At 37.6% G+C, this 27,709-nt stretch overlaps 1 protein-coding gene across 4 annotated transcripts in view; it reads left to right on the plus strand.

Annotated features, from left to right (window-relative positions):
* Positions 1 to 27,709, plus strand: part of CEP128 (centrosomal protein 128kDa) — a 233,275-nt gene that overhangs the window by 12,960 nt on the left and 192,606 nt on the right. For all 4 annotated transcript variants that reach the window (XM_010850882.1, XM_010850881.1, XM_010850884.1 and 1 more), the window contains 2 exons: positions 8,798 to 8,959; positions 10,615 to 10,701. In XM_010850882.1, the coding sequence (XP_010849184.1) occupies positions 8,813 to 8,959; positions 10,615 to 10,701 (234 nt within the window). In that variant the 5' untranslated portion in view covers positions 8,798 to 8,812. The remainder of the gene's footprint in view (positions 1 to 8,797; positions 8,960 to 10,614; positions 10,702 to 27,709) is intronic.

The following is a 27,709-nucleotide window of genomic DNA, read 5'->3' on the forward strand; positions in this document are numbered from 1 at the left end:
AGGTGGCCAAAGTATTGGAGTTTCAGCTTCAACATCAGTCCTTCCAATGAACACCCAGGACTGATCTCCTTTAGGATGGACTGGTTGGATCTCCTTGCAGTCCAAGGGACTCTCAAGAGTCTTCTCCAACACCACAGTTCAAAAGCATCAATTCTTCAGCGCTCAGCTTTCTTCACAGTCCAACTCTCACATCCATACATGACCACTGGGAAAACCATAGCCTTGACTAGACAGACCTTTGTTGGCAAAGTAATGTCTCTGCTTTTGAATATGCTATCTAGGTTGGTCATAAGTTTCCTTCCAAGGAGTAAGCGTCTTTGAATTTCATGGCTGCAGTCACCATCTGCAGTGATTTTGGAGCCCAGAATCCAGTGATGACTGTAGCTTGTAGTATAGTCTGAAATCAGGGAGTCTGATTTCTCCAGCTTCATTTTTCTTTCTCAATACTTTTTGGCTATTTGGAGTCTTTTGTGTCTCCATATAAATTAAAAAAATTTTTTTGTTCTAGTTCTATGAGAAATGTCATTGGGAATTTGAAAGGGATTGCAGTGAATGTGTCAAAGCTATGGTTTTTCCAGTAGTCATGTATAGATGTGAGAGTTATAAAGAAAGCTGAGCACTGAAGAATTGATGCTTTTGAACTGTGGTATTGGAGAAGACTCTTGGGAGTCTGTTGGACAGCAAGAAGATCCAACCAGTCCATCTTAAAGGAAATCAGTCCTGAATATTCATTAGAAGACTGATGCTGAAGCTGAAACTCCAGTACTTTGGTTTTTAAACTGTGGTGTTGGAGAAGACTCTTGGGAGTCTGTTGGACAGCAAGAAGATCCAATCAGTCCATCTTAAAGGAAATAAGTCCTGAATATTCATTAGAAGACTGATGCTAAAGCTGAAACTCCAGTACTTTGGCTTTTGAATTGTGGTGTTGGAGAAGACTCTTGGGAGTCTGTTGGACAGCAAGAAGATCCAACCAGTCCATCTTAAAGGAAATAAGTCCTGAATATTCATTAGAAGACTGATGCTGAAGCTGAAACTCCAGTACTTTGGCCACCTGATGCGAAGAACTGACTCATTTGAAAAGACCCTGATGCTGGAAAAAATTGAAGGTGGGAGGAGAAGCGGGCAACAGAGGATGACATGGTTGGATGGTTGGATGGAATCACCATCCAAGTCAATAGACATGAGTTTGAGTAAACTCTGGGAGTTGGTGGTGGACAAGGAGGCCTGGCATCCTGCAGTCCATGGGGTTGCAAAGAGTCAGACATGACTGGGTGACTGAGCTGAACTGCATTGAATCTGTAGAATGCCTTGGGTAGTATAGTGATTTTGACAATATTGATTCTTCCAATCCAGCTTTGATCTTATATGAATTGGCTAAAAGGGTTTGAGGAGATGATGTTACAGAGGAGGACTGATGTAAAGAAGACAGGTGCAGGTGATAATTCTTTGTGCATGGTAGTCTCTGCTGCTGTGTTAACTTTTTCTCTTGAAGGATGTGGCAGTCGCTATTGAAGCAGTGAGAAATACATTAAAATTTTTGAACTTGGTTCATGGCTCAGCTTAAAATACATTCCCTAGCTTTCCCAATCCCCTTTAAATATCAGCGTCATTACCTTAAGGACAGCTGCCTTAGACAGGGACGGCTGAGGCTCTTGGAGGCCCCAGAAGCAATCAACCTACTTAACATGCACCAGTCAGCCTTTGTGAAATATCACCCCTGATGCTGGGTGCTTATCTTTTATGGAACAGCTTGCAAATCCTAATTGTTTTAAACTGGCTTTGAGGAAAAGAGACTTGAGAATCAATAAATTACAGCTCTCATACATACAAATGTGCATCATTATAATGAAGACAGTCTGATGGCTCTTTAGGTCAAATAACAAAAGAGGTGGACTTGAGTTTGTAGACTCACTGCCAGTCCTCTTACTGCAGGGTTGAAATTACAGGGCTGAATGCAGTTTTTATTCTCTCACAATATTCAGGTTTGCATATGGGCATTCATTTTTGATGGATAGATCCTCAGTGGGAGCGAATTGATGAGGGGTTCATTACTTGCTCTGGTGGCAGTATGTCTTCTTTATAAGGTTCATTAAAGCAGAAGCAACAATATTTATGCCTTTAAATACTGATGTGTTGGGAACAGCCAAATAAACTATTCCAAGAATGGTACCATCTGTTTTCAGACCCAGAGCTTTCTCTGTGACTCTGGAGACTTTCGCCCAAGGTCACCCGTCTTAGATCTCTCTAGATTCTTGGGAGAAGCTTAGAATCTGAAAAGCAGACAGTGTGAGTAGTCCTGCTTTCTCATCAGTGATAAACTGTACCTGGAGGTTTAAGCTGCAGAGAGTATCTGCTGCTCTTTGGTGGCTCAGACGGTAAAGAGTCTGCCTGCAGTGCAGGAGATGGGGGTTCGATCCCTGGGTCGGGAAGATCCCCTGGAGAAGGAGATGTCAACCCAATCCAGTATTCTGGCCTGGAAAATCCCATGGACAGAGGAGCCTGGCAGGCTCCAGTCCATGGGGTCGCAAAGAGTTGGACTGAGCAACTTCACTTTCTTTCTTTCTGCAGTTAAAGGAAATGCCGGTCACACATTTAACCAGGATTTAGGTGATTCAGCTCCTTTAAACTGTTCTTTAATCATTCTTCAAATTTAGCAATTCTTTCTTCTTTGTCTACAAACATCATGCTGAGATTTCTTATGCTAATGAGAATGAATTTCTAGTCCACCTGAATTTTTTTTCTTTTAACTCTTTAAAAATAATGAAGATTTTTTTCTTGAGCATGCTAGGTGTTTAAATTCTTCTTTGGAATTCAAATTGCAGTAGTGATTATTATTCATGGGCCACTTTAAATGTGTTTTATTTAGACACATTTTCCAGGTTATCAGTCTGTTCTTAATCTGCTGTCTCTGAAGGGGATCTTTATATATATATATATATTTTTTTTTTTTTTCTTTCAAGCATTGATTTTCTTTTTCTTTCTTATTATTCAATCATTGTAAGAAAATCCAGGAAGTATAGGAATGTTTAAAGAATAGAAATCGACTATAAACTTAACGTGGTAAATATACTTTTATTTTCTTCTCCCTTTGTCATCATCCTTTCCTGTTCCTCTGAATGTGTGTGTGTGCATGTGTGTGAAGTCACTTGAGTCGTGTCCTACTCCTACCCTGTGGACCATCGCCCGCCAGGCTCGTCTGTCCAAGGGATTCTCCAGGCAAGAATACTGGAGTGGGTTGCCAGGCCCTCCTTAAAGGGATCTTCCCTACCCAGCGATTGACCCCGCTTCTCTTATGTCTCCTACATAGGCAGGCGGGTTCTTTACCACTGGCACCACCTGGGAAACCCCTGAATATGTATACTGGCAATGTATATTCATATACAGACATCATGTAATGTTTATTACAAAATTGGGATTCATGCTTTGATCCCTTGCGTTGCTATTAAATATCTCCAGAAATAGGGATTTAATGTCTGTGTATTATTCCATTACATTAATGTACTGTATTTTAACTCTTATAATTTGAGATTTCAGTGCTTTTTATTTTCCGTTATATAGTTGTGATATTTATTCTCAGCAAATATTCTTATATATAAATTTCTGTGTATATTCCAATGATTTTGTTAGGAGAAACTTTGGAAGTATTGTTAGTAGGTCAAAGGTACAAACTGCTTTTGATACACATTGCCTGCTGACATCTAGACGATTTGTATCAACTTACACATATCCACTGGGACAGCATAGGAATGTTCCTTCCCCTACAACCTGGCTAAGATAGACAGAATTATTTAAGGGAGAACAGTGGGCTATAAAAGCATCTCATTGACGATTTATATTTCCTAGGTTATTAGATAGAACAGTTTTGCATGGCCATATTTGTTGTTGTTGTTGTTTTTTAATGTGACTGCTCTCAGTATGCTTTTATCAACATGGACTGAGTCTAATGCTTTGGGTACGATCTCACTGGGGAGAAGATTTTCAGAGTCCTAAAAAAAAAATCTTATTTTCATTAATGCCACTGATACTAGGATAAACAATACTTTTTAAAAACTATTTAATTGTATGAAATAGTAATGGTCAGTGAAGAGTGTAGCATTGGCACTTACTGTTTTGTGCTTCTCCGTCAGTTATCTTAAGGGGCTCTTGGAACTATCTTCATGCCTTTGGTTGAATTCCTGGATTGGGAAGATCCCCTGGAGAAGGAAATGGCAACCCACTCCAGTATTCTTGCCTGGGAAGTCCCATGGACAGAGGAGCCTGGCAGGCTACAGTCCATGGGGTCGCAAAGAGTTGGGCCCGGCTGCATGACTGACACTTTTTTCTGATAGTGGGGCAGCAGCCTTCTGGCGACCCTCGAGGCCACTCCTTTCTCATTTGGTTCTCTCTTCCTCCATCAGCTCCGTGTCTGGGGAGTGGAAGTGTTGACTGTTAGTAGACTGACATCTTCTGGTAAGGTTGGAACTCTGCCACTGTACCTGCCTTCTGCATTTGCCACTTAGGTTCAGGCGCTCTGTTAGCTGTGAGAGGTGTGTTTGAACTTTTGAATTGTTGATAGTAGGTGTAGACAGTGCTAAGTTTTTTTTTTTTTTAATCAGCAATGAAATAGTAATTGAATTTCTATTTTTTTATTATAATCAGATTCTTTAATGTCTTTAGTGTTTTAAATTCAACACTTATGACATTTATGTAATTAAAGTTCTTTCATATGCTATAAAAGCAAATGTTTTGTATGCTGTAATATGATATAAAAATCTTCACCTATATCTCACGTTGAATCTTGATATTTCTACAGGAGTTCCATCAGATGCAGGAGTTTGTACGTCTTTTATTGCTCAACGTAATTGCAATTAAAAGCTGAGGACTTTGTGAACTAGTGAAATTCATGCTGAAAAGTGTGGTTTTATCTTATTAAAAGTATGTAATCCTTAATAGGGGTAAGTGAGAGGTCTTGTGTGTGTGTGTGTGATGTGACAGTTACACATAGTTAAGCTAATGCTGTTTGCATAGTTTTGACAACAGTGCTGTATGTGTGAGCAGCTAATGCTGCTATGATTTTCTCTTTTAGATTCAGATACCCTGTATCTTCTCTTGTTAATATGTTTTCAACTAACTACCGTGTGTGTTCCATTAAGAAAGACTGCGAAGTACATATGTACCAGTGGTAAAAGTATAAGAGTGCGGTGTGGAGAGTTAAACACAAAATCATCCAGGAGTTAACCCGGGGATGGGGTGGGGTGGAGCGGCGGGAGTAGTCGGGTGAGGATAGGGCGGGCAGCCGTGTGCATGCGTGCGTGACTGTGTCCGACTCTGCAGCCCCATGGACAGGCTCCCCTGTCAGGCTCCTCTGTCCATGGAATTTTTCAAGAATACTGGAGTGGGTTGCCATTTCCTTCTCCAATGGATATTCCCAACCCGGGGACTGAATCTGTGTCTCCTACATTGGCAGGAGGATTCTTTACCGCTGTGCCAGTACTAGGACTTTATTTACAGTGTTCTAAATATTGGGTTGGCCAAAAAGTTGGTCAGGTTTTTCTATACCAACTAATGGAAAAACCCAAATAAATTTTTTGGCCAACCTAATATTTTATCCAAAATATTAGAAGCACACGTGTCAGAATGGGAAATAATAATATTAAGAATAGATTCTTAAAAATAATAGGGAAATAGATGATAGAAGCAGAAGAATATAATAGAAAATAGAAATAGAAAATGATAACATTCTGGTAGTAGATACATGCTTGCTTACTGTCTTAGTCTCTGTACTATTTTATATTTTACACATTTTCCCCAAATTATTTTAAAAAACATAAAAATTTCAGTTTTCACTCTTTGTAGTCAAGTTGATACTAAATAGCTCATTAGATGACTCTGATATGCCATTTATATTCATTGACAGTGCGTACATGCTAAGTTGCTTCATTTGTGTCCTACTCTATGCAACCTCATGGACTGTAGCCCACCAGACTCTTCTGTCCCTGGGATTTCCCAGGCAAGAACACTGGAGTAGGTTGCTATGCCCACCTCCAGCAGATCTTCCCAACCCAGGAGTTGAACCCGTGTCTCCTATGTCTACCTGCATTGACAGGCGGGTTCTTTACCACTAGCATCATCTGGGAAGCTCCCTCTCCCTTCACTGACATTATGTATAATTGATTATTATTAAAATTTTGATATTCAAAAAAAAATCAGGTTGTCTCAAAGATGGTTATCTTGTTTCTTGTTCTCACCAACAGCCATTATGGTTGACGTCTGATTTTTCAGTGTTACCTTTTTATTCTGCCTGGTGATATCTTAATTCCAGTTTAGTTTCCAGAATTATGACTGGTTAAAATGAAACTTATTCTTTCAGATACAGAATTCTGACGGATCCAGGCATAATTATTATTTTCCATCATATAAGAGAAGGAATAAGGACATAAAAGCCTTTTTACTGTGAGGCCAGAGGTTTGATTTGTTTTATTATATGCAGCATAGATATGTTGCTGTTTTTTCCCCTAAGTGACTAATAGAGATTTCATATTGCTACTTGCTTCCCACTCTCCCTTCCTTTGGTATTTTTATGCTTAAGTGAAATGACAGGGCATTGAGGAGGCTGTAGACACATGTGAGCCATGGCCTGATTCTACCTTTAATGATTTTTACTAGTTGTTCAGACTGTTCACAAGTAGTGTTTAGGAGACAGCAGAGCAGAGCAGAATGAAGAGAACACTGAAGGTGAAGAAGCCTGGCTGAACCCTAGGTCTGCCTCCTGGGTCTCTTACTTATAATTACTGTCTGGAGTTTGACTTGTTACTTAACATCTCTGCCTTCAGTATCCTCTATAGGTTAACTGCCCATTTTAGTAAGTTATTACTCTTTGCGACCCCACGGACTGCAGCCTCCAGGCTCCTCCGTCCATGGGATTTTCCTGGTAAGAGTACTGGAGTGGGTAGCCTATCCTTTCTCCAGGGGATCTTCCTGACTCAGGGATTGAACCCAAGTCTCCCGTATTGCAGGTGGACGCTTTACCCTCTAAGCCACCAGGGAAGCCCTAAATTGGATTGTCTATGTGAGCATTTATAGAGTACCTGGCATTGTAGTAGGCTCTCAGAAAATGTTGAAGTTTTTTTTTCCCTCCTGTTTTCACGAAAGGAAAGTGTTGGAAAAGTCCTCTAACTTACAGTAAATGATTGTAGGTCAAGTGGCATAGACTTATGTCTGTGCTCACATGTGTGCATGGGTGTGCAGAGACACACAAGTGATTTCCTAAGTTTAATGGTGAAGTTCCATCTAAGATTTCTTCTCAAGTTTATTCTTTTGGACTTAAGTGTGATCCTGCAAAAGTGTAGCCATACAGTTGCATCCGCCTTTGTTCCTTGTTCATGTTTCCTGATGTCAGAGGGAGCTAGGTTGTCGGCACTGTGCCTTTATGCTTGTAGACAGGAGGAGGGGGGCGAGAACTGAGGAGAGAGGCCAGGAAGGAAGTTGAGAGGCCTGGGCAGAGGAGAGGCTGCAGTCTGACAGCTCCTCTCTAGCACTGTCTCAGATGGGTCGAAGAAGTTGGATGTTTGTTGATTTCTTTTTTCTGATGCTACAAGTACAGACTGTATTTCACTTTGAAAAACCTGAACTCACAGCAAGCTCCCTTGCTTATCTTTTTTATTTAAATATTTAAAAAACATGAATACTTGCATTAAATGTGCTAGAATCTATACATATTTAGCAAATTCCCTCTATCCCTTTGGCTTTATAGAATCTATACATATTTAGCAAATTCCCTCTATCCCTATGGTCATGTACTTCCCAGATTCATTCACAATAAAGATCCAAAAATTTCAGAATATTTTAGATTACGAAAGCGAGGTTTCCTCATACTGTTTTTAAAACGCCAGAAAACTGGCCATATAGATTTTAAGAAGATTGTAACAATTAATGTTAAAATAAAGATCATTAACTCTCTATTAAGAAGAAAATGAAATTATTGGAATACTCAAACTTTCACTTTTGATAATTGAATTTTCTCTGATGTTTCTTTGTTAAAAATATATTTCATTTCTTAAATTTCTATAAAAATTTTCTGAAATTGAGATTGTCTTGCGTGAAATTGTTTTTCATTAGATTGAAAATTGAGGTAAGGATGGGAAGAAAGCATATTCAGAGATGTTTCTTCTTAGGAGATTATAGTCAGGCTGCTTGACCTTCTGTTTTGATGGAGATGTTGAAGATGTCATCTTCTCACATATTTGTTGTCATGGAATTTGTACTTCTGTGATGGCATTTAATTCGACTATATTTTAAATTAAGAGGTTTGAGAGTATTTGCTGTATAATAAATGGAATTCTCTTAGTTTATTCTGTGTGTGTTGTATTTTTATTTAAAGATGCACATGTTCTCATAGCTTAGCAGAATGGAAGTCAGACAAATATTGAGACCTTCAGGTCCTACCTTAGAGAATATCTGTGTTATTTTTTTCTTTCATTGTAGAGATACCAATTTGTATGTCTCATATACCTTAGAGTGTTGTTGGTAGGGTTGTATGAGATACTATATGCTTTGAAAATTTAGGATCATTGCACAAAACTAAGTGATTATTATTATTTTGAGTTGTAAATGTCTGAGGAATTGCTCATAAAGCAGAAAAGACAAAGGAGAGAGAGTTGCATGTGGAAATGACTTGTGTTTTCAAGCTCTGTGTTAGAAATTATGATATGGCAAAAGACTAATGTAATAAATACTTAAAAGCAAATAAAATTTAATTAACCTCTTATTTCTATGCTCTTTACCATTTGATTGACCTTGAGCTGGATTTATTTTTAAGGATTTTTATACATCAATGGCAGAATCCTCCAGCGATTCAGACCACTTCCGCTCTCGTGACCGGTTGAGTCGGTGGGCTGCCAGTTCAGTACACAGGGAAGTTCGACATCGTCCTACTGTGGATGTCACTGAGAAGGTCAACACGATAACCAGCACTTTACAGGTTAGTTTAACAGTGGTAGCATGTGGTAGATGTGAACTAGGTTAAACTAAGAAATGGTTTAAGTCAGTGTATTAGTTTTTTATGGCACGGTAACAAATTACCATAAAACTATTGTCTAAAAAACCCAGAAATTTATTTTCTTATATTTCTAAAGGTCAGCTAAAAGCAGTATATCTGGAGGTCTGCATTCCTTTCTGGAGGCCCTAGGGAAATATCTGTTCCTTTTCCAGCCTTTTCTAGAGGCTGCCGAAATTCCTGGTCCTATAGCCCCTCCCTTACTCTTCACAGCCATAAAGGTGGGTTGGACCCTTCTTACATCGTGTTACTATGCCTATTCTTGCTTCCCTTTAAGGTTCCTTGTGAGTACCTTGGGTCCACCCCATAATCCAGAATAATCTCCCCATCTCAAGGTCCTTAATTTAGTTATATCTGCAAAATCCCTTTTGCCATATAAGGGAACATATACACAGGTTTGAGAGATTAGGACCTAGACATTTTTAGGACCATTATTCTGCTTAACACAGTCAGTAAAGATACTTGAGATATCTGATAGGTTGCGGAAATGTCTTGGGATAAGATAGTATTTCCAAATACTTTAAATACTCTGGGAGTGAAGCCAGTAGGAATTACCATAGTTTAGCTTCTTGTGGACATGTCTTTAGAGAAGTTGTTCCTATTTTGGGTAGGTAAATTATTCATGGATGAATGATATTGAGATGCCATTTTTGTTTAGAGGCTAGTTTTTGACAGTGTTTGGAAATTTGAGTGGGAATTTTACATGCCCTTCCTAGAAAGGGTTTGATGATGAGGTGGGGGAAGGGTATCATGTTGGGGAAAAAGAAAACTCAAATAGAATTATTTTTTTCCTGCCCTTTAATCTGTTACTTCTGTTTTGCCTAAATAACCATGGATTTTGGCTTTCAGTTGGTTTGAGTTATTATGCTTAGATAAAAAGAGGCTAATTTCTGGTGGAGAAACCATAATATGCTTTAAAACTCAGAAACCTATTTCTTTTGAAACTTATTTAAATTAACATAATATTGGATTTTTGCAGTGCAGATTCTTGTACTTTTCCACTAATGAAACATATTAATAACTATATATTTGGAAAGAAATGCCTTCATTCAACTTTCAGGTGAAACCTAGCAAATTTCGTGGAAACCATTTTTATTGTAATTAGGAACAAATTTGTTTATAGCTAAAAGTTAAGGGCTACTTTATTTTCTTTTCTCTTAATCAAGTTCTAAGGTAAATAATTGAAATAACATTGATCCTTGTGATTTGCTTGTCTTGAACACAATCTACCACATTTTTCTCAAGATTTCTCTTCTATAAAGAGGGGTTGAAGTGTACAAATTGTTGACATGTACAAATTGCTGATGCGGGTTCTTATCCAATTTATGGTTTTGTTTCCAGCTTGTTATGGATAAGGACTGAAACCATTTGCTTCAGATTTCACACGAGTAAATTGCAGATGGGCTTGAGTTTATCAGTGTTAATAAGATTTATTTGATATTTATGAAGTATATTGATGTCCAACTTAATTATTGTATCAGTTGTACTTTTTGCAAACAGTTGACCTAGTTATTTGATATACTGCTAAGATTGGGGAAAACGTCATTTGGAGCAATTAGTAAAGCCCACTTTTTTTTTAGGACACCAGTCGGAACCTGCGACAAGTCGACCAGATGCTTGGACGTTATCGAGAGTATAGTAATGGACAGGCGGGGGCTATAGAACATGTAAGAATGTTTACAAATGTTTGCATTTTCTCTTACTAACCTTTTTGGAAGTTTAGTTGTTGAATATGGATATGAGATAAAGGAGATGACCATCATGAATAGCTTTAGCTTTTTTACTGGGTTACTATTTTGTAGTTTAAATTTAGGTTAGCTTATCAGATGGATCGCCAACTAGTGTGTATAGATAAGATTCTGTTGAATTTGAAAGCTTTATTTATTAATTTTTTTTGGCTGTGTCACATGACATGTAGGATTTGTTCCCTGACGAGGATCAAACCACTGCAGTGGAAGCATGGAGTCTTAACCACTGGACTACCAGGGAAGTCTGAATTTGAGAGCATTAAATCAGAGGGGAAGAATTTAGGATATGAATTAAACTGAAACTTACTAAATTTGGACCATGGATATCCCTCATGGGGAATTAAGAATTTTAAGGATGGTTTAATTTAGTAAGACATGCTCATTATTTAAATAAATACTAAAACTCCATGGCCCTTTTTAGTGCTACTCCAGAGGTAACTGTTGTGACAGCTTCTTGTATATCCTTTCAAACATTTTCTATGCATGCATAAGTATACATGTAATTGCTTTGAAAACCAGCATCCTGTAAAAAGTGTTATTTAACTTTTGTATAATAAGTGTTATGTAATTTTAATTCATTTAATGTATATCATTTTTCAGATGACACAGCTCTTCCTCATTCTTTTGAACAGTTATAATGTTCCATAGTATAGATGTATTTAGGTTATTGTTTGTTATTATAAACTGTGCAGCCATGACCGTTACTGTACACATTTGTTGTGTATAATCATGTATGATTCTTGGAAGTATAGGATTCCTGGGTTAAAGGACATGTGCAATTAGAAATTCTCCAGACATTTCAAAATGCCCTTTCAAGTATATGCCAATTTAAACACATGGGGATTTAATATAATTCACATGGGGATGGAAGCCGGAAAGATACCCCGGAATTCTGGGATAAAATGAATATTTTTATTTGTTTGTTTGATTTTGGCCATGCCATATGGCTGGGGGGGGGGGGGGGGGTTTAATTCCCGGAGGAGAAATTGAACTTGGTCCCTAGGCAGTGAGAGTGTGAAGTCTTAAACATTGGGCCACCAGAGAATTCCCTAAAATGAATATTTTTTATTAATATTTTGCTAATTCCATTTCTTATTTCTTTCTTTTGGAATTTGCTAACTCATCTTCTGCAAACTCTTGGGAAACCAATTAAATTTATTCCTTCATGTTTCTAATTATGAGTGTACACTCTAAGACGACAGGTACTACATGTGTGCTGTAAAACTGATTATTTTATATATATCTGTGCTGTATGGCTTAATTGATGATTTATTTTCTTTTTACAAAGCAGAAATGTAGTCATCTCATTTGCTTGTAATTGGAGGCTAATTGCTTGAGTGCAGGGAACATATTTTCTCTTGTAAGGTTTTTTTTACTACTTTCATTTAGAAATTAAACTTGGACTCTTTTGCATCTACCAGGTTTTTATGATTTATGATGTATTTGCAGATGGTGCCATAGACTTTATATATTTAAGTAGCTCATGAGATGTTTTTGATTTAATTACCATATTAATAATGGTAGTTAATTTTTTGCTCCATAATTTATTAGTAAAAAATTAAAAACATTAACTAGTGGCAGAGAACTAACCTACTTTGAAAGGGAGAATATTAGATGAATTTCCCTTGGATTGAGTTATTGGGAAATAAAACTATATATTAGGGAAATTTCTGTATGGGTAAGCTTTTAAAACACAGTATGCCTTCTACTAGAATTGGGAGGCCTAGAATTGAATTGAGTTGAATTGAGTTCTAGAATTGAATTGAATTGAGTTCTGGGGGAATGGTTTTATACATGAGAAATAAACTCAACAGGTATTTCATTTCCATCTGAATTACCCGTACATAAAATGTAGAGCTGCTCATATTTAAAATAGGACATAGGAGAACAAGATTTTTTTACCTTGCACATGTGCCAAGTTGCTTTGGTCATGTCCGACTCTGCGATCCTATGGACTGTAGCGCTCCAGGCTTCTCTGTCCATGGGATTCTCCAGGCTAGAATACCAGAGTGGGTTGCCATTTCCTCCTCTAGGAGATCTTTCAGACCTAGGGATCGAACCCAAGTCTCTTATGTCTCCTGTATTGGCTGGTAGGTTCTTTACCACTAGCACCACCTGGGAAGCCCTCCTTTTATTTTAGGCCATTCTTTGTCTGGTCTAAATTCTCCTCCTTAGTTTCTCCAAATTCTTGTTCTGTTAAAGTAGTTGGTTCTCAGTGATTACCCACTCACCCTCATACCAGAGGGGATGTCTCTCATTGCTTTATATTACAGTCCCTCGATGGAGCAGTGATTTCCAGTCTACCACCTGTAAGTTACCTGGGGGCACACCTGCCTTAATCTATGGGAAGATGTGCAACTCGGAGTATTTCTCACAAGTCAGTCTGATGGGCTTCTCAGTATAAATTGCTTTCTTATCATTAAAATATTTACTGTTATGAAATATAGCAGTAAAATGAGCATAACCTAAAAATGAGTGTATATAACTATCAGGTGATTCATTTGAATCTTTTTATTTATATTCTTTAAGTCTTATAAGTATATGATAGTGTTATCCTCTATTTTTAAAATTTTAATCATTGTGTGTTCTGTTTAGGAAGGGACTCTGGAAATTGATTTTTGTTTTTTGTTTCTTTTTGAGCCTGTGCTCCAGCTCATGCAAGTTCTCTTGCTGTGGAACCTAGTTTCTTTTCAATATTGTGTAGCAGATTAATTCATTTTGAAATTATTATTATTATTTTATTGAGGTATAGTTAATTTATAATATTGTATTAGTTTCTGGTATACAGCAAAGTGATTCAGTTATACACACATATTTATTAATATTCTTTTCCATTATGGTTTATTATAGGATATAGGATATCAAATACAATTCCCTGTGCTAAACAGTAGGACCCTGCTTATCTGTTTTATATAGAATAGTTTGTGTCTGCTCATCTCAAACACCTAATTTATCCCCCATCTGCCCCCTTTCCCCTTGGTAACCATGGTTTGTTTTCTTTATCTATGAGTCTGTTTCTGTTTTATAAATAACTTTGCTTGTGTCACATTTTATTTTCACATATAAGTGATATCATATTTGTCTTCCTCGTTCTAACTTACTTCATTTAGTATGATAATCTCTATATCCATCCATATTGCTGCAAATGGAATTACTTCATTTTTAATGACTGAGTAGTATTCCATTGTATATATGTATATACCACATCTTTATCCATTCATCTGTTGACATTTAGGTTGCTTCCATGTCTTGTCTATTGAAAATAGTGCAGCTATGAACTTTGGGGTATATGCATTTTTTTGAATTAAGAGTTTTTTCCAGATATATGCCCAGGGGTGGATTGCTGGATCTTATGGCAATTTTTAGTTTTTCAAAGAACATCCATAATGCTTTCTGTAGTGCTGCACCAATTTACATTCCATCCAACAGTGTAGGAGGGTTCCCTTTTCTCCGTACTCTCAATAACATTTATTATTTGTAGGCTTTTGATGATGGCCATTCTAACTAATGTGAGGTGATACCTCATTGTAATTTTGATTTGCATTTCTCTAGTAATTAGTGATGTTGAGTATCTTTTCATGTGCCTATTGGCCATCTGTATGTCTTCTTTGGAGAAATGTCAATTTAGGTCTTTTGCCCCCTTTTTGGGGGGCATTGTTGGATGTTTGTTGTTGTTGCTGTTATTGACTTGTATTAGTTGTTTATCTACTTCTGCTTTATTGACTGTGCCAAAGCCTTTGACTGTGGATCATAATGAACTGTGGAAAGTGCTTACAGAGATGGGAATACTTGACCACCTTACCTACCTCCCAAGAAATCTGTATACAGATTACGAAGCCACAGCTAGAACCAGACATGGAACAATGGACTGGTTCCAAATTGGGAAAAAGGAGTACGTCAAGGCTGTATATTGTCACTGTGCTTATTTAACTTTATATTCAGAGTACATCATGCGAAATGCTGGGCTGGATGAAGCACAAGATGGAATCACATTTCTGGGAGAAACATCAATAACCTCAGATATGCAGATGACACCACCCTTATGGCAGAAAGCAAACAGGAACTAAAGAGCCTCTTGATGAACGTGAAAGAGGAGAGTGAAAAAACTGGCTTAAAACTCAACATTCAAAAAACTAAGATCATGGCATCTGATCCCATCACTTGTTGGCAAATAGATGGGGAAACAATGGAAAAATTGAGAGACTTTATTTTCTTGGGCTCCAAAATTGCTGCAGATGGTGACTTCAGTCACGAAATTAAAAGATGCTTGCCCCTTGAAAGAAAAGCTATGACCAAGCTAGACAGCATATTAAAATATAGAGACATTACTTTGCCAACAAAGGTCCATCTAGTCAAAGCAATGTTTTTTCCAGTAGTCATGTATGGATGTGAGAGTTAGACCATAAAGAAGACTGAGTGTGGAAACATTGATGCTTTTGACCTGTGGTGCTGGAGAAGACTCTTGAGAGTCCCTTGGACTCTCAAGGAGATCCAACCAGTCCATCCTAAAGGAAATCAACCATGAATATTCATTGGAAGGACTGATGCTGAAGCTGAAACTCCAGTACTTTGGCCACCTGATGTGAAGAACTGACCCCTTGGAAAAGACCCTGATGCTGGGAAAGATTGAAGGCGGGAGGAGAAGGAGACGACAGAGATGGTTGGATGGCATCACCGACTTGATGGACGTGAGTTTGTGCAAGCTCTGGGAGTTGGTGATGGACAGGGAAGCCTGGCGTGCTGCAGTCCATAGGATTGCAAAGAGTCAGACACGACAGAGCGACTGAACTGAACTGTACTGAGCTGTTTATTTTGGAAATCCTCTGTTGGTCTTGTTGTTTGGAAATATTTTCTCCCATTTTGTAGGTTGTCCTTTTGTTCTGCCTATGATTTCCTTTGCTGTGCAAAAGCTTATGAATTTGGTGTCTCATTTGTTTATTTTTGCTTTTATTTGTATTGCTTTGGTAGACTAACCTAAGAAAACATTGCTTTGATTTATGTTGGTACAGATTTTACATATGTTCTCTTCTGGGAGTTTTGTGGTTTTGTGTCTTATATTTAAACGTTTAAGCCATTGAGTTTATTTTGTGTATGGTGTGAGGGAGTGTTCTAACTTGATTGATTTACATGTGACTTTCCAGCCTTCCCAACACCACTTGCTGTTGTGTGGTGCTGTGTCAAAGGAGGCTGGGTATGACTCTGGGTATGTGGGTTTATTTCTGGGCTCTCTGCTCTGTTCCATTGATTCATATATCTTTTTTTTTTTTTTTTTTTTAAACCAATACCATGCTTCTTGATGTAGCTTTTTGTAGTATTGTCTGAAGTCTGGGAGGGTTATACCTCCAGCTTTGTTCTTTTTCCTCACGATCGCTTTGGCAGTTCTGGGTTTTTTGTGGTTCCATATAAATTTTAGGATTATTTGTTCTAGTTCTGTGAATAATGTCATGGGTAATTTGATGGGATTTGCATTAAACCTGTAGATTGCTTTCAGTTGTATGGCGATTTTAACAATATTAATTATTCCAGTGCAAGAGCATGGTATATCTTTCCATTTCTGTGTCATCTTCAGTTCTTTATCAATGTTTTATAGTTCTCAGCATATAAATCTTTCACCTCCTTGGTCAGGTTTATTCCTGAGTATTTCTTTGTTTTAGAGGTGATTTTATTTTTTAAAATTTTATTTATTTATTTTTGGCTGTGGTCTTCGTTGCTGTGTGGGATTTCTCTGGATGGGGAGAGTGAGGTCTACTCTCTGGTTGCATAGCACGGGCTTCTCATTGTGGTGGTTTCTTTTGTTACAGAGCATGGGCTTAGGGTGCGTGGAGTTTTTATCATGAATAGATGTTGAATTTTGGTTAATCCATTTTAACCATTGTTCAACTGTTAAAAGAATTTTCCCCATGTTAAATATCCATTGTCTAATTGAAATTAGCCTTTCTCTTTTAACATATAAGAGATTTCCTAGGAAATGAGATCAGCTATTCTGCTCTAGGTAAGATAAGAACTTTTATTATTAACTTAGATTTATAAATGATACTAATGTTAAATCTCAGGAAATGGATATAAGTGATATATAGTTTACCTTTGAACAACACGGAGGTTGGGACTCTGACCTTCCATGCAGTTGAAAATTTGTGTATAACTTGTAGTTGGCTCTTGGTGTCTGAGTTTCCTCCCTGTCTGAAGTTCTCCATATTTACAGTTCTGTGTTCGTGGATTCAGCCAACCTTGGATCATGCGATACTGTGCTATTTACTATTGAAAAAAATCTGCATATAGGTAGACTAGTGTAGTTCACACCCATGTTGTTCAAAGGTCAACTGTATATAAACTTATATATTTATTTTATTGAGATTTAGTTTTGTGAACATAATTTGTCAGTGAGTGAGAGACAATATAAATATTCAGTGCAATGTTTTCCTCCTGAGATGATTTCTTCAAACAAGAGAATTGTGGGAATTATTTCTGTTGGTTTTGTAAGGGTCAAGAGTCATGATCAGTCAATTTTTGGACTACTTTTTCTTGAAATGTACATGATTTTGCTATTGTTTTCTTGAATCTTTATTCCAATGCTAAATGTAATTCTTTGCTTATTATATGTGAAGGTCTTGCTCTGTGAAGAGTTGAGCAGTGTTAGAGGATTGGCAATGGGTGTGTGGTGTTTCATAGGAAAACAGCACCTACCTCTTTGGGAATTTCTGCCTAAGTTTAGTTTACAGGCTCTTTCTTTTTTTTTTTTTTGGTAGAAACTCATTTAATTGTTTCAGTAGTCCTAGTGGGTAGATGCTATTGGGGCATGGAATGGTCACTAACTTGCATAGTCTCACAGTAAGTCAGTGACAGAGCCAAGGATAGGACATTATCCCCAAACCCAGCACCAGGGTTTGTTCCTGTCATTCATTTGTGGTTACCCATGTTTTCATGATGCTGTGAATTTTTTTTTTTTTTCTGAAAATTGGGATTTTGGATTCCAAGTTTGAAGAGTAATATAATTTACATTGATAAACTAGATTTTGGAGGTTATCTTAACTGATTGAAGATCCAAAGCCCATCGTCATACAAGTCATTAAGGTTACCTCTGGTACAATGTCCAGAATGAGAGTTAGATGGAACAAATGTGGAAACAGAATGGGAGGGAGTCTGGTGCTGAGCTTGGATTGGCATTGAAGGCTTGTCAAAGTTGGCAGTTCTAGCTGCCACTTAAGGCAATGTGGTGGATTCTGCAAGTTTCCTTCCTCCTTCTTCCTAAGTGATAACTGTTGATTTTTTTTTTTTTCTAACTAGCCTTTCTTGTAGCCATAGCAGCCAACAAGCCATATTAAATTGGATGATATGATTTAGGATCTTTGGGTTCAGTGAACTTTATGAACTTAAGGAGGTGTCATCTTGTGTTATTTCTCATGCTGTAAATTTTTTTGGAAGTCTGAGAACATTTGGTCCAAAAAGAACCTATGTTATGAAAGTGTTAGTTGCTCAGTCGTGTCTGACTCTATGCAACCCCATGGACTGTAGCCTCCTAGGCTCCTCTGTCTATGGAATTCTCTGGGTAAAAATATTGGAGTGGGTTGCCATGCCCTCCTCCAGGGGATCTTCCCAACCCAGGGATCAAACCCGGGTCTCCTGCATAGCAGACAGATTATTTACCTTCTGAGCCACCAGGGAAGCCCTATGGCAAAGTTTTATTTGCAAGTTTACTGGGAAGATTTGGAATATATTGTACTCCTGGGTTAAATAGTACAGTTGAATTGCCTAGTGTTTAGGATATTTCTAGGACTGTATGTTACTATTCATGAGAGAACAGGTCTGTTTTTTATGTTAATGTTATAGAAATGGAATGCCCTTAAGGAATGTTCAACAAAGAAAGTTAATACATTCTGCACTAGAAATTTGGACTGTAGCTGATGAGGCTGAAGTAGTTAATACTCCATATAAAGGAAAGATACAGTTCTCTTAATTCAAATCATTAGATTTACTAAGTACATTTTTAAGGTAAAGATTGGTTAAAATATAATACTGTCAAATTAGACCTTAGAGGCATGTATTAACAGGTCATTTTTCTTCAAATTAAGCACTCTGATTCAAATTTCCCTTTGGGAATAATACACTGTTACCATCTGGCATATGAACTTTGGAAAAATTTGAATGTTACGTAACAAAGTCCAGGTTTTTCTTCTTTTTAGTGGGTTTCAGTTGTCAGATATACATAGTGACAGCCCAGAAGGATAATGTTAGATTTTTGGAGCCAGACATGAGCTACTTGTAATATTCCAGAGCCAAAGGTACTCATACCTTTCTCTCTGGCTGAGTTCTGATAATTGCCCTAAAGGTGAGAACTGTACCAACTTTTAACGACTTTAGTGTTAAGTAGTAAGAGTTTCTGGATAAGAAATTGTAATGGAAGAACTGAATTCTGTTAGAACCCTCTTTTTGTTAATATATTTCAGATCTTAGGAGTTAGGTTCTTAGACCCTTATGTTTAAAATTTTATTGCCAAGTTTCCCGTGAAACTACTAGACAGAATTTTTTTTTTTTACAAAATTTTGCTTTGAAACTAGTGGAAAACTGTAGACTTTGGAGTCAGACTTATTACTGAATCCTGAACTTTTTCCACTAGAAACCACTTCAGTGATTTTGGGCAAGTTAATAAACCTTTCTGAACTTGAGTTTAATCATCTGAAAACTGAACATAATTATATATGCCTTATAGAGCTAACATTTATTGAAGTAGTCATGCTGTTTTAGACTCTTGTTAAACCTTTATGTTCTTGTTACTTCTTTAATTCATCAAGTAATCCCTATCTTCAAGTGTTGGCTGTGTTCTTAATATAGTACTTGGTATTTTAGGCAGGCCTTCCCTGGTGGCCCAGTGGTAAAGAACCAACCTGCCAAGGCAGGAGATGTGAGTTCATCCCTGGGTCGAGAAGATCCCCTGGAGAAGGAAATGGCAACCCTCTCCAGTGTTCTTGCTTGTGAAATCCCATGGACAGAGGAGCCTGGCAGTTTGCAGTCCATGTGGTCACAAGAGTCGGACACGACTGAGTGACTAAATCACCACATCACATTATAGGCATTCAGTACTTTCCTGGAATTCATTGGGTCTAACTTAAGTTTCTTTTGTATATTACTGTGACTATAAACAACATAATGTGTTATAACATTCACAGCGATAAGTGTACCTGATTATTTTGACTTCAGTACGCTAAATAGGCAGCATACGTAATATTGCTTTTGCCCCATGATTATATTGCCTGTCTACCCAAAATACAATAAGGTACAATTAAAAGTACATTCCATTTTTCATGCATGCTTATTTAATAACATTACAAGTATTTTATGGAAGTACTTTTAAAAAATTAAAAAAAACTGTGGTTAGAATATGTGTTCTGTATGGGCTTTGAATATATGAGATTTCATTTAAAAATAAAATAGTTACATAAATAAAGGGGATTTCTAAATTTGAAAAGTATTTGTATGGACTTATATTTCCATAAATCAGCATGTGCAGAGAGGTTAGGGATAGCAGAGATAATGATCTTTTTGATAAATGAAAAAGATAGCAGCAGCCATTTAAAAAATACATTTCAGCAACAGATGGTGGGACTGGAAAAATATGGAATCCATAAATTTGCACTCTAATTTTATAAAATGCCTCACCTCCTCCACCTCTTCTTTCTGCCCTCCTCCTTCTCTTTGTTCTAGTGTTAATAGTAGAAGATAAATAGGCTGTAAGGGACCAAAGGAGAGCTGATAAAATTAACTTTACAGCCAATCTATTTTGCAGTCTATTGCCAGGTCAACCTTGACATTCTGTGGGGAAACAGTCAGTGAAGGAAAGTCAAGTAGAAAGCACTTAATTGGTGTGCCCATGGCTGTCATTATTATGTTGGACAAAATTTTTGACATCACCTCTTCTCTGCCTCTACTTCTGCCCTGGATTTTGCCAAGTTGACCTTACACTTGTAAATCAAGTACTTCAATCTTTCTTTTTTATACAACATGAATGAACTCCCTCCATAGTCACCTGTGCTGTATTCGTTGTGAATGTTTGCTAAATACTGACTTTACTTTCAGGTGAAACCAGGGTAAATGGTTAGATGAAATATTCACACGCTTCCAGTTTCTGCTCATCCATGCAGCCAAGTGGATGCAGTTAACCTATACATGACTAGATTTGCATGCATTTCTGTATAATCTGTGTTAGGGGATGTGTGTTTTCCTAGTATGAAAATAAAGGATAATTTGGAGTAAGAAAGTATCTGAAGAAACTAAATAGGATCTTTAATGGTTTCCACAGTTTAAGCCTACTTGGAATTGCAACGGGCTTCCCTTGTGGCTCAGCTGGTAAAGAATCCGCCTGCAGTGCGGGAGACCTGGGTTCAATCCCTGGGTTGGGAAGGTGCCCTGAAGAAGGGAAAGCCTACCCACTCCAGTATTCTGGCCTAGAGAATTGTATAGTATAGTATAGAATTGTATAGGATTGTATAGTCCATGGGGTCGCAAAGAGTTGGACATGACCGAGCGTCTTTCACTTCACTTGAATTGCAACATTTAGAATTTTTACCAAGGTCGTTGTTGATTTTTTTTTTTTAGTTGTGTTTTTCATTTGTATGTAAGCTAATTATTTGAATATTTGTTACCTATTGTGTTTATGTGTGAGTAATTACTGTTCCTATTTTATTTTTGTTTTATTCCTACTTTATTATGGAAATTCCTCTTTGTGAAAGTAATGGTAGATAGTTTTTTTTCCCCTCTCGTTCAATGAGCTTAATTTTGTTGAGAATGTGAGTATGTGAGATACACTGCTTATTAGTATCAATAACTATAAGTTGACCATGGAAGTTAATCCTTGTGGCTCTTTGCCTTTTCTCATCTTGTCTTACTGAGGGCAAATTTTACTTAATATGATTTATTTCATAGGCATTTTTGATACTGTGTGTGGAGTTGGTGCCTAGTTTCTTAGCTGTTTACTGTTGCTTGGAAACCTTACCTTCCCAAAGACTGGTCAAGAGGTTTAGTTATTAATGAATTTTGGAAAGTCAGTATATATATATATTTTTTTCACTGAAAGAAACAAACCAGAGTCCCAGTCCCAGGTGAGGTGAAGTTTAGCGTAACTCTTCCACTGAATACAGCTGTAACACCTTCACTGAATGCATGGAGTAGCTTTTTGAGGACTCTGAAAAGTAAAGACAGTCCTTGTTGCATGGTTTTGATGTGCATGAATTTTATTACTCCTATGTGGTCAAAATAACACCCGTCCTTAAACAATACAATTCAAATTTCAATTAACACAACATTGTATAAATGATGAGTAACTGCAAAAAAGGAGAAACTTTGCTGCTAGCTCTTCAGGCCACACCTTACTGTGTAAATAACAAATTGCTGCTTTTGAAGTTTGTTGCTGATTGGTTGCAGACAATGAAAAGTATGATTGTGATACTTCCCTTCTATTCCAGTGACAAACCTTGCTATTTATAAAAATAAATAATAATAATAAAGGAATTGGTCAAAAAGGTGAAAGTGTTGCAAGGAAACGAAAATTGATAATGCTAAAATGAAATTTGAATTATATTATGGAGGAGTTACACATGGGGTTATAAAGATATAGGAAGGGTGGTGGGGAGGAATAGTTAGGGAGTTTGGGATTGACATGTACACACTGCTATTAATATATTTAAAATAGTTAACCAACAAGGACCTACTGTATAGTACAGGAAATTCTGCTCAATGTTATTAACAACCTAAGTGGGGAAAGAATTTGAAAAATAATGGATACATGTATATGTATAACCGAGTCACTTCACTGATAACTGAATCACTTCGCTGTACACCTGAAACTAACACAACATTGTTAATCAGCTATACTCCAGTATAAAATAAAAAGTTAAAAAGAAATAGCTGAGAGTGAGAATAGTGGCAGTTTTGCTGTTTAAGAGTCTGTAGATGTACAGAGGAATTCAGTGAGTCTTTAGGGAATGATCTTTTTCTGAAGAGTTTCTTGAGATTAAAACATCCCATTTCTTCACTCATGTTTGCTCTTACATTCAGCATCTGTAATCATCACAATGAAAACTGCCATTTACTGGACAAACTAATCTTCCCTAGTAGTAGTAGCTAGTAGATCAGTTGTGTCTGACTCTTTGTGACCCCACGGACGGTAGCCTATCAGGCTCCTCCATCCATGGGATTTTCCAGTCAAGAGTGCTGGAGTGAATTGCCATTTCCTTCTCCAGGGGATCTTCCCGACCCAGGAATTGAACCCCGGTCTCCAGCATTGCAGGCAGACACTTTACTGTCTGAGCCTCCCTAGGCATTGCTCTAATTATTCTACATACATTATGTTATTTCATTCTCAAAATAAAATGTTAGTCTGTGAAATAGGTCAACAGGAGCAGATGCAGAAGTAGTACAGTTGAGGCAAGTACGGGCTTTCTTCTGGTTCTTCTGAATCATGATGTTTTTAATGATTACACCCTTTATATGGAGTGCGACTGCTGCCTAGGTGATTTCTCTTCATATATTTGATTTGCAGTATACTCAGTCTTTCTGAGTTTTATATATATGTGCAATATATATATATTTCAATTCACTGAGCTTGACTTATATTTTGTCTCAAATTAGACCTTCAAATAGAGATGTCAGAGGCCTTTCAGAGATGTTGATGAGAGTTTTTAAAATTTGCTCTTATATTGTTAATCTGAAAGCTTATAATTTATTTACTCCTTTCCAAAATGATGAGTTATTTCCCTAGCGTTCCCTACTGGTGACCAATGACGTTTTTTTTTTTTTTTTTCTTTTTGAGTATCATTAACTTACGAACTTAGGTGTATTGGAACAGCTTTATTCCATTGTAGTTAGTATTTTTATTGATGCCCAAATTATTTCATCTGTCACTAGAAAGAGATTTTTCAACTTGAATTGTTTGTTTAAAAGAATGTCTTAACAATTTGAATAAACTACCTTGTAAACAAGTATTGCCATTCAATTTCAGTGGCTGAGTTTTATTTTTATTTCTACTGGGTCAGTTCAGTTCAGTTGCTCAGTTGTGTCTGACTCTTTCTGACCCCATGGACTGTAGCATGCCAGGCTTCCCCGTCCATCAACAACTTCGGGAGCTTACTCAGACTCATGTCCATTGAGTTGGTGATGCCATCCAACCATCTCATCCTCTGTCGTCCCCTTCTCCTCCTGCCTTCAATATTTCCCGGCATCAGGGTCTTTTCCAATGAGTCAGTCCTTCACATCAGGAGGCCAAAGTATTAGAGTATCAGCTTCAGCATCAGTCCTTCCAATGAACACCCAGGACTGATCTCCTTTAGGATGGACTGGTTGGATCTCCTTGCAGTCCAAGGGCCTCTCAAGAGTCTTCTTCAACATCACAGTTCAAAAGCATTAATTCTTCAGTGCTCATCTTTCTTTATAGTCCAACTCTCACACCTATACATGACTGCTGGAAAAACCATAGCTTTGACTACGTAGACCTTTGATATGCTGTCTATATAGACCTTTGATATGCTGTCTAGGTTGGTCATAGCTTTTCTTCCAAGGAGCAAGCGTCTTTTAATTTCATGACTGTAGTCACCATCTGCAGTGATTTTGGAGCCCCCCAAAATAAACAATTCTATTGTTTTCCCATCTATTTGCCATGAAATGATGGGACTGGATGCCATGATCTTAGTTTTCTGAATGTTGAGTTTTAAGCCAACTTTTTTACTCTCCTCTTTCACTTTCATCAAGAGGCTCTTTAGTTCTTCTTCGCTTTCTGCCGTGAGGGTGGTGTCATCTGTGTATCTGAGGTATTGATATTTCTCCAAGCAGTCTTGATTCCAGCTTGTGCTTCCTCCAGCCCAGCGTTTCTCATGATGTACTCTGCATATAAGTTAAATAAGCAGGGTGACAATATATAGCCTTGATGTAATCCTTTTCCTATTTGGGACCAGTCTGTTGTTCCATGTCCAGTTCTAACTGTTGCTTCTTGACCTACATACATATTTCTCAAGAGGCAGGTCAGGTGGTCTGATATTCCTAATCTCTTTCAGAATTTTCCACAGTTTATTGTGATCCACACAGTCAAAGGCTTTGGCGTAGTCAATAAAGCAAAAATAGATGTTTTTCTGGAACTCTCTTGCTTTTTCTATGATCCATCAGATGTTGGCAATTTGATCTCTGGTTCCTTTGCCTTTTTAAAATCCAGCTTGAACATCTGGAAGTTCATGGTTCATGTACTATTGAAGCCTGGCTTGGAGGATTTTGAGCATTACTTTGCTAGTGTGTGAGATGAGTGCAATTGTGCAGCAGTTTGAACATTCTTTGGCATTGCTGTTCTTTGGGATTGGGATGAAAACTGACCTTTTCCAGTCCTGTGGCCACTGCTGAGTTTTCCAAGTTTGCTGGCATATTGAGTGCAGCACTTTCACAGCATCATCTTTTAGGATTTGAAATAGCTCAACTGGAATTCCATCACCTTCACTAGTTTGTTCATAGTGATGCTTCCTAAGGCCCACTTGATTTGCATTCCAGGATGTCCGGCTCTAGGTGAGTGATCATACCATTATAGTTATGTGGGTTATGAAGATCTTTTTTGTATAGTTCTTCTGTGTATTGTTGCCATCTCTTCTTAATATCTCCTGCTTCTGTTGGGTCCATACTGTTTCTGTCCTTTATTGTGCCCATCTTTGCATGAAATGTTCCCTTGATATCTCTAACTTTCTTGAAGAGATCGCTGCTGCTGCTGCTAAGACACGTCAGTTGTGTCTGACTCTGTGTGACCTCATAGACAGCAGCCCACCAGGCTCCTCCGTTCCTGGGATTCTCCAGGCAAGAACACTGGAGTGGGTTGCCATTTCCTTCTCCAATGCATGAAAGTGAAAAGTGAAAGGGAAGTCGCTTAGTCGTGTCCGACCCCATGGTCTGCAGCCTACCAGGCTCCTCCGTCCATGGGATTTTCCAGGCAAGAACACTGGAGTGGGTTGCCAATGCCTTCTAGTCTTTCCCATTTTATTGTTTTCCTTGATTTCTTTGCATTGACCATTGAGGAAGGCTTTCTTATCTCTCCTTGCTACTCTTTGGAACTCTGCATTCAAATGGGTATATCTTTCCTTTTGTCCTTTGCCTTTAGCGTCTCTTCTTTTCTCAGCTATTTGTAAGGCCTCCTCAGACAACAATTTTGCCTTTTGGTATTGCTTTTTCTTGGGGATGGTCTTGATCCCTGACTCCTGTGTAGTGTCATGAACCTCCATCCATAGTTCTTCAGGCAGTCTGTCTATCATACATAATCCCTTGAATCTATTTGTCACTTGCACTGTGTAATTGTAAGGGATTTGATTTAGGTCATATCTGAATGTTCTAATAGTTTTCCCTACTTTCTTCAATTTAAATCTGAATTTGGCAATAAGGCGTTCATGATCTGAGCCATAGTCAGTTCCCAGTTTTTCCTGACTGTATAGAGCTTCTCCATCTTTGTCTGCAAGGAATATAATCAATCTGATATTGGTGTTGACCATCTGGTGATGCCCATGTGTAGAGTCATCTCTTGTGTTGTTGGAAGAGGGTGTTTGCTGTGACCAGTGCATTCTCTTGGCAAAACTCTTTAGCCTTTGCCCTGCTTCATTCTATACTCTAAGGCCAAAGTTGCCTGTTACTGCAGGTATCTCTTGACTTCCTACTTTTGCATTCTAGTCTCCTATATGAAAAGGACATCTTTTTTGGTTATTATTTCTAGAAGGTCTTGTAGGTCTTCATAGAACCGTTCAACTTCAGCTTCTTCAGCATTACTGGTTGGGGTGTAGACTTGGATTACTGTGGTACTGAGTGGTTTATCTTGGGAATGAACAGAGATCATTCTTTCATTTTTGAGATTGCATCGAAATACTGCATTTTGGACTCTTCTGTTGACTATGATGGCTACTCCATTTCTTCTAAGGGATTCCTGCCCACAATGGTAGATGTAATGGTCATCTGAGTTAAATTCACCCATTCCAGTCCATTTTAGTTCACTGATTCCTAAAATGCATTCACTAAATCCTAAATCCTAAAATGTTCACTCTTGCCATTTCCTGTTTGACCACTTCCAATTTGCCTTAATTCATGGACCTAACATTCCAGGTTCCTATGCAATATTGCTCTTTACAGCATCAGACCTTACTTCTATCACCAGTCACGTCCACAACTGGGTGGTGTTGTTGCTTTGGCTCCATCTCTTCATTCTTTCTGGAGTTATTTCTCCACTGATTTGCAGTAGCATATTGGGCACCTACTGACCTGGGGAGTTCATCTTTCAGTGTCCTATCTTTTTGCTTTTTCATACTCTTCATGGGGTTCTCAAGGCAAGAATACTGAAGTGTTTTGCCATTCCTTTCTCCAATGGACCACATTTTGTCAGAACTCTTCACCATGACCCCTCCGTCTTGCTTCAGTTGTTTTTGCCTGATTTCAATTGAATGGAGATGAAAGAAGACCTAATATGTAAATAGTGTATTTATGTCAAGTTAAAGTGAAAAAATGTCATGTTCTATGATGCCGGTTCTGCAGTGGGGGAAATAGAATCAACATTGGTATGTGGTGAGGTTTCCAAGATAAACTTTTAGAATCTGGACCATAGTGGTCAGTACAGTAGTCTGTGTGGAACACTGATTTAGTTTTTGCAAAACAGCATCATCCATCATAGTAAATTAATGTTAAATAGAATTTTTTTAGTGTTTTGCTTTTATGTAATTTTGAGTTTTATCTGCTTTTGCACATAATTAGAAGTTATAATTCTAAGGAATTTAAAAGAAATTTTATATCTTTTTATCTTTTTGTTTTTTATTCTAGGAGTTAGCAAATTGGTTTTGTACATCATGACTAGATTTTGTGTGGTGTCTGTTGTTTTATTGCTACTTTAAGTGTAGTTGTAAATTTTATTACATTTAGTTTGTGTCTTAGGTGG

Source organism: Bison bison, unplaced genomic scaffold (assembly GCF_000754665.1).
Source record: "Bison bison bison isolate TAMUID 2011002044 unplaced genomic scaffold, Bison_UMD1.0 scf7180017864296, whole genome shotgun sequence".
In the NCBI taxonomy this organism is placed as follows: domain Eukaryota; kingdom Metazoa; phylum Chordata; class Mammalia; order Artiodactyla; family Bovidae; genus Bison; species Bison bison.